The sequence below is a fragment of the Grammomys surdaster genome, unplaced genomic scaffold, assembly GCF_004785775.1.
Source record: "Grammomys surdaster isolate TR1022 unplaced genomic scaffold, NIH_TR_1.0 218, whole genome shotgun sequence".
Lineage (NCBI taxonomy): Eukaryota > Metazoa > Chordata > Mammalia > Rodentia > Muridae > Grammomys > Grammomys surdaster.
In genome coordinates, this window is record NW_021604663.1 from 2974551 (window position 1) to 2982270 (window position 7720).

Genomic DNA, 7720 nt, shown 5'->3' on the forward strand with positions numbered 1-7720 from the left:
GGAGACAGGGGAATTATGAAGAGAGAAAAAATACCTACTCTGCCACTGAGGGTTTCCTAACAATTATGTGTAAGGACACACTATACCCCAAATTAAAACAGAAAAACAAACAAATAGGGGCTGCCGTAATCTAATTAAATCAAGACTAAAGGTTAAAATCAAACTATGTAATCCAATGGAGGGCAATCTGTGATGAGGGCTGGGCAAAGTGGCCCTGTAAAGTCAAGAAAGAGGAAAGACCCTTGTCTCTCATAGCAGAAGCAATGGCTGTGCCCAAGACGAGAAAGCTACCTCCTCAGTCTGTTGGAATTAATTACAGGGTCCTTTGAAACCAGCCATACACACACAGAGACACACAGACACACACACAGACACACACACAGACACAGACACACAGACACAGACACACAGACACACACACACACACACACATATATATTTATTTTAGGGTTTTCTACAGGCCAGAGTTACACAGAGCCACTGCTGTGCCCAAGAAGCGGAGGCCCAGCACCTGAACTCACTCATTGCCAATGCAGTGCTAGCTTAGAATAACCAAGAACTGTGAGTCAAACTCCTTTCCTGATAATGCTTCCATTTTCCCCTTACTAAAACTATTTCCAATGGCCTGCTGACTTGTAAACAACATTAAGTCCTTAAGCAGAATCCATGACACCTGGTCTACAGGGAGGATGGAGACAGGAGCCGGCTATGAACAGATAATCCTCAAGGAATGAGGAACCAGACAGCAGGAAGCTGTTAAGGCAATCTACTCATCAAGGATGCAAGATCTGCAAGTACCCCCATCTCCCAGGAGAGCTTCGGAACAAGATTTTCAAGGCATGAAGAGGACGCACAGGAAGAAAATAAAACGACTTCACGAAGTGACAATTAAAGGAACCAGGGAGAGTCAAGTCACATCCATGTCAGAGTTTCTGTCATTGCTGGAGGCTGTGTTGCCTGTTGGCTGCTCCTCTGTCTAAAGCTGCCCATGCAAAAGCACCTACTGTTGAAGTGGTTCAGGTAAAACTCATCGGATACAAAACAGTATGGAGCTTCACCAGATTAGTAAAAGGTGACAGCCTGAGTCAAGACAGAAACACATGAGCTCAAGGGGGAGAGCCAGACTCAAGGTGGAGAGCCAGGCTCAAGGCGGGGATCTGAGAGAGCAGACAGAGATTAAACCGCCCAGAAGTGAGGATGCTCAAACGCTTGTAAAGAAGTGAAACCCATTGTCACAAGTGAACTTGGAAGAGCCACACTACACAGAGTCAATAATGAAGCTGCTGGTTAGAAAAGGGTAGAATGAGATTTATTGACACTGTACTCACAAGGTCAGTGGATAAGAGCAATGAGACCATATCTAACATAACTATTTTAAAGCAAAGACTGCAATAGGCAGGAACACTGTATTAGACTTAGTATCAAATTTATTGGTGTTTGTTAAATGCACAAATCTAAAACAATCACAAGGGTTAAGTTGCTTCAAATTAATTCTAATAGTGCTCCTAAGCATATCAGGACCCTCTTAAAAGTGACCCAGATGCTTGAAAAACAAATAAGAATGTTTATTCAAAAGTTTAATCACTAAGAACAACTGTTACCATCTTCAAGAGTTCTCTACCAGAACTAGGGATCACACATACCCAAGGTGGACAACATGAGCTAAAGCTATGACAGAGCCCAGTCAGCTGGCAACCTGTTTTCTGTTCTTCCATCATTGCATAACTCGCTGTCAGGAGCGAAGCGCACCCACAGCAGACATCCTGGGTGCTGGCATCTGCCACCGGTGCACTTGCCATACAGCTTTCGGGGCCAACATGTACAGGCCTGACTCCTACAAAAGACCTGTGCGCTAATACAGCCTTCGTGATCAATGACACACACACACACAGCAGATGAACAACAATGTCAACAGCTTTACTCTGGTCTGCCAGAAAGCCAGTTAACCTGGTAGTGCTGGGTAACACATCAGTGGTCGCCGGTGTGTTAGGAGGAGGCGCTGAGTAGATTCGGAATGTGTTCGGTGAATCTCTTGTGAATAGGTAAGAATGTGGACCGTATATAAACAACTGGCGCTCCCCTGCAACATCGCTTACCACAGATGTACAGTAATCGTGCCAGAGGTCACCCCTGCCTACTGAAGAGGAGGCAGTGTCCATTACTGCAGCAAAAAGGCAAAGCAACAGCTTTACCAAAAAAAAAAAAAAAATATCTGCTCTACAGATTTGCTATTGTAAAATTAACTGCAATGTTGCTAAGAAAAATACTTCAAAGATCTTCTTGTTCTGTACACTGCTGTTCACTTAAAGTTGGATGAAGCCCATTATCCTGACCTATTTTTATTATAACAAAGAGACAGGATCCTGGCTGGAAAGCAAGGCTGTTTTATCAATAGAAAAGCAGCGTTTTTATAGCAGAGTTTTATCCCTAACAACACTCAAGTCCATTTTCTCCCCAGAGAACAGTTACATAGAATTATAATGTCGGGTCTGTGGGTATGAAATCATCCCTCTTCCTCATAATTAAGGCACAAACTAGGCAGCCAGACTTTTGTTTATTACGGGCTGTTAATCCTTCCGTATGCTCTTTACCTTTTGCCTCAGTTTCCTCTTGCATAAAGGAGATGAATAGCAGAATTAACTCACAAGACTGGTGTAAAGATTAAATGCATTAACAAATGAAATGGTTAAGTGATAAAACATTTCTAGCATTAAGTAAGGACTCATTTATTATTTCTAAAATAATGATTAAAGGAGTAAAAATTGCTCAACAACTCAATACATTTAAGAAAATTATGAACCCTCTGATAAAACTTCTAATAACATCCTGTACTATTCGTCAAAGAAAATGCCCCTTAAGATGTCACAGAACTATCTTGAAATTAAGAAAAATAAAGCAGTAGCTTTCTCAGCTTTGAAAAAATAAAACTCCTCTCAGGCAGCCCAGTGGTGACAAGCAAGGATGTGAGTGGTTCCCGTGTTCAGGTCTCACTACAACTATAAATTTGCTATTTCTCCAAGCAGGAAAAAGCAAAGCTATTTAACTGCCTTCTTCCTGGGGTTATAGAGCAAGACCTTAAGCCAGGAAGAGTTGTGGGAGTGTTTTCACTCTAGGGGACAGGGGGCAGCCAAAGCTTATCCTGGGATGCCAAGAACTGGCATTTAAACACAAAATCTAGACACCGTGAGTTCACCCTCCCAATTAAAACTTTAAGACTCTTATTAGTAGAGCTTCTATGGAACAGAATGCAACAGATACTTTGGGTACCAAAGTTCCATCTTGGAGCTTTCTGCAGTAGCAAAGTTTCACACATTAACCCTTAGCTTTTTCGTGCACAACACTGCATCAGGCTGTTGCCAGAGGACAGTAAAAGGATCTCGGGCAAGGAACCTTGTCTGCAGTTACGTGAAGCTTCGCCCTGGGGACAGAAGGCTGGGAGGCGCGCTGCAAAGGGACGAAGGAGCAAGGAGCTGAGAGGCACGACGCCTCTCTTTTCCTGGAAAAAGGAGAAAGACGGACCACCTTCCTTCCATCGGATCACAGATCCGAGCCTGAGCAGCAGTGGCGGCGGCAGCGGCGGCGGCCGGGGCAAGCAGCGGCCGTCTGCAGCTGGGCCCCCGGGAGCACTACTGCAAGGGTCGGGGTCGCTCGGGAGCTCGGCCTCCGAGCCCGGGCAGGGGTCGCGCGGAAGCAGAGCACAGGGCTCCGCGCTGCACCGCGCCCCTCCCGCCACCGGAGGTCCGGATGCTCCGCGCCCACCTGGCGCGCAGCCGAGGACCCCACGCCCCCTTCACGCGCCACCCTGCTCCCTCCGAGCTGCGGCTGCAGCCGTGCACCCACCTCGCCGCTGGGCAGCACTCCGGCTCCGGCTCCGGTTGTGGCGGCGGTGCTGGCCGCGGCTCCTCCATGGCGGCTGCAGGGGTGACGGCGAGGGCGGGAGGGGGCACCGGCTCGGCGATGGCGTCTCTCATCCGTGCACCGAGCTTCGCATGACCGCGGCGGGTCGTCAGCTGCAGCCTGGTGCGGGAAGACCTGGAGCCGCGGGGTGAGGGAGTGACTCGACTCCGCCTCCGCCTCTAGCCCGCCGCAGGAGCCGTGCGCGCAGCGGCCATCTTGGGAACGGCGGCCGGCTGAGCGCCGGGCTACGGCGGGCAGCGAGGGACACGCCTCGGCGGACGGCCGAGTCCGCCTGGGCGGGGCCAGGCGGGAGGGAGGAGCGCACTGGCCCGTGGTAAATCAGGTGTCGCTGGGTGGCCGCGGGTGGCCTCGGGAGGTCCTGAGGCTAAGGGCACAGGAGACACTTGGAGAGGTAGGGTTGTCTGGGCGAGCAGGATTGCTTCATAAACTGGCGCCCAAGGTCTCTGCACCACTGGATTCTGCCTTTCGGAATAAGGATGATGTCACCCAGACGCCCACAGTTCTGACATGGAAGTGTGGGCCTTCTGCAGACTCAGACCATCAGACTGACACACCAGTCAGGCAGCAGAGGACGCCGTCCTCACTCAGTATCCCAAGGTTAGAAAGCGCTTTTTCAGAAACTTGTACAGCTCCTACACTGAAGGCGAAAGGAAGGGATAAAGAAATTGTAAAGATTCGAAGCTATTAAAAGAATTGAATTAGCAGAGCAACTTTCATTCATCCTTAGCTTGCGCGGCTTCACAGCCTTTGAGTTCCAAACATGCCATATCTGAAATCTAGATTCGGTTCAGCAATAGCTTTCAGAATCAAATATGTATGTTTCCACTCATTTGAATGTTCTGATTCTTTAAATCATTATTTTAGCTTTCCTATGTAGAGGTAAACATTTTGAACAAGTGGGTTTTTTTTTAATTGACCGAAAGAGAAATTTTTAAGGTAAGATTTAAGAGCTAAGCAAGATAAAGATAAAGATACTCTGTGAAGTCAGCTGTGTTACAGAAATGTCTCTATAATTAAAGAGCACTCACTTGTCACACTTATAGTAGGCTACATTATGTATATGATCTGCCAGTGCTGGATTTCTGAGTTGACATCCCTTTCATTAATTCAACAACATGTGGTCAGTCAACAAGTATTCAGTGCACATATTACATTAGGACTTCAGAGACACTAAGGAAGCAGCAGTGAGCAAATTGCCTAATAAAGGGAGAGAGAACAAAGCAAAAACAAGCACTCAAAGGAAATGAACTCAATCTATCCTAATACAAGCTACATGATTTTTAAATGACCCATTCATTTTCATTGAAAGCTCTGCCGAATGTTTCCCATCTCTCTGTAATTCTGATTATTTTTGTCTCCCTCTGCACTTTGATGACCTGAGCCCTCCTTAAATTGTATGTGAAGAAAGTTGATAAGGAAGCCCCTGACTACTGCCAGGAAATAAACCAATGGGCACACTTGTGTCTCCTACTCATAAAGCACTGAACATAAATCAGCCTCAGGACGAGCCATGACTTTTTTCTTCATTTTCTACTGGGTACCACATATTCAAACAAATTTATATCATCTCATGATACCATGCGATGTGCATAGAATCCCAGATTACTTGGTACTAACTCTGTGTGCAGGGCCTTTTTGCCTCCGCATGCACAGGCAGACTAGCTGATTCTCCGATGGCCTTTCTCGGCAGCACTCTCCCTTGCCTCCAGGGTTCCAGGGTAGAGCCCACAGCATCCTCCCCTCACTCTCCCAGAGCATCTCTTTACTTCTAGAGTGTGGGCTCCTTCAGAGCAGAAACTATTCTTGGACCTATATTCCATCCAGTCACCAAGTGTCTGGAGCCCAGGGCTGACACATGGTAGGAACCTAGCAAATACTGTTATGAAGGCGTTGAAGACAAGCCACCTCAGAACACACCAAACCATCACCTTGCTAACTTTACTCTGAAATGGCTTCAGAAGAAGCCACTGGCCTACCTTCCTGCATGCAACAGGATGTAAAGGTTCTTTGAGGAAGGGCCTACCTTAGAGAGCCGTGCTGGACGATGCTCTTAATCTCTGGAGACTGGTAACTTGAGGATTCTGTAAACCCGAAAAAGCAAACTCCAAAGCAATCCGTATCTGGCTGCAGTCCCGCATCTGCCACCATCTCTCTCTTTCTTAGTAACACCCCTAGAATTAATACGCTCTCGGGTATCCACTGATCCTGTCACTTCTTCACAGAGTTAGTGTCCTTTGTCTAAAATGTGCAAAAGTATCATAATGCGGTTGTTTCTTTGAATTTTTCTCTTTTGGGAAGATCCTAGAAAATCAATTTTAAAAATTGCAATAAATAGATAGATAGATTGATCGATTTTGTGAATCAGCTCTTGTTTTCCTCGGGCTCATCTGTCCACCTGAAGAGCTCACAGAAGAGATAAGTTACATTCACTGGGCCGGCCAGTGGTGGTACACACCTTTAATCCTAGCACTTGGGAGGCAGAGGCAGGCTGATTTCTGAGTTCGAGGCTGGCCTGGTCTACAGAGTGAGTTCCAGGACAGCCAGGGCTACACAGAGAAACCCTGCCTCCAAAAACAAAAAAAAAAGTTGCATTCACTGGATTGGGTGTCATTCCTACACTAGTAACTCCCTACTGTTATTTAGATTTTCACTTATAGATGAAAATTACTGTTTAGTGGAAGTTCTTAAAAATAGTATCATCAGGATCTATGAAAATCATCTCCATATGTCTTCCAGATTGAATTCACATAGCCTCTTGTTTCTCTCTCTCTCTCTCTCTCTCTCTCTCTCTCTCTCTCTCTCTTTCTCTCTCTCTCTCTTTAATTTTTAACTTCAAAAGTTAAAATTCAGGCCTGGGGAGATGGTGGCTTGAGGTTGAAGGTTCAAACTGTTCTTGCAGAGGACCTGAGTTCTGATCCCAGAACCCGTGTTAGACTGCTCTCAGATGCCTGAACTCCAGCTCCAAGGAATCCAATCGAGAGTCTGACAGGCACCACTGGTACTCACGTGTACATATAGCCAGACACAGATATGTATAACTTAAGAACAAATCTAAAACCAAAAGTTAAAATTCTTTTACGGATCTAGTTTAGGCTACGGTACATAACACCTGTACCTTTTATAACCAGTAAGTTCAAGCCCAATGGTGATGCACACACATACCAGTTGCATACATGTCTAAACATTTCTGCTTTCCAAAAACAGTTCATAATCCTGTGGCCACAGGTCATCACGCTTACAACCCCTCAAACTATTATATCTGTGTGTGTGTATATATTAAACACACATGCACACAGAAGAAAGAAATGGGGGAGGGGATACTGTGGTAACACCTTAGACTCCTCTCTACAGTAGTATAGTAGCCAAAAGTTGTCAAAAATTATTCAAAAAGAACTTTGTGTCAAAGTCCGTAAGAACTTACTGTCTCAAAGGAGCAAACGTCAAAGCTGTATGTTTTAACATCATTGTTAGCACGTGATGCATTTTACTTAAAATAACTTTCTCCCTTCCTGATGGTATTTGTGAGCTCTGCCAACCAGCTTCCTGTGTGACCTTTCAGAGACCTTAGCAGCCGTGACCCTCTCTACCCCCAGTGGCTCCTTACAGCTCTGCCCATTCTGCAGAGGCAAGAAGAGTACAGACTCCTACTCTGCTCCTCCTAGAGGATGCTGTTTCACAGTCACTTCAGTGCTCAAAGAAAGGCAGACTCAGAGAGGGACAGAGAGACAGAGTCAGAGAGAGACAGACAGAGAGAGACACACAAAGAGAGAGACAGAGAGAGAAAAAGAGAGAGAGAGAGAAA

The 7720-nt window shown here is 46.1% G+C and overlaps 1 protein-coding gene across 2 annotated transcripts in view; it reads right to left on the bottom strand.

Moving 5' to 3' along the window:
* The window catches only part of Map3k4 (mitogen-activated protein kinase kinase kinase 4), a 91135-nt gene extending 86997 nt beyond the window's left edge, over nucleotides 1–4138 (bottom strand). Inside the window, exon 1 of one of the 2 annotated variants that reach the window (XM_028772749.1) lies at nucleotides 3841–4138. In XM_028772749.1, the coding sequence (XP_028628582.1) occupies nucleotides 3841–3971 (131 nt within the window). In that variant the 5' untranslated portion in view covers nucleotides 3972–4138. The remainder of the gene's footprint in view (nucleotides 1–3840) is intronic. The other variant, XM_028772750.1, reaches the window with a different exon arrangement.
* Between the last annotated feature and the right edge of the window lie 3582 nt (nucleotides 4139–7720).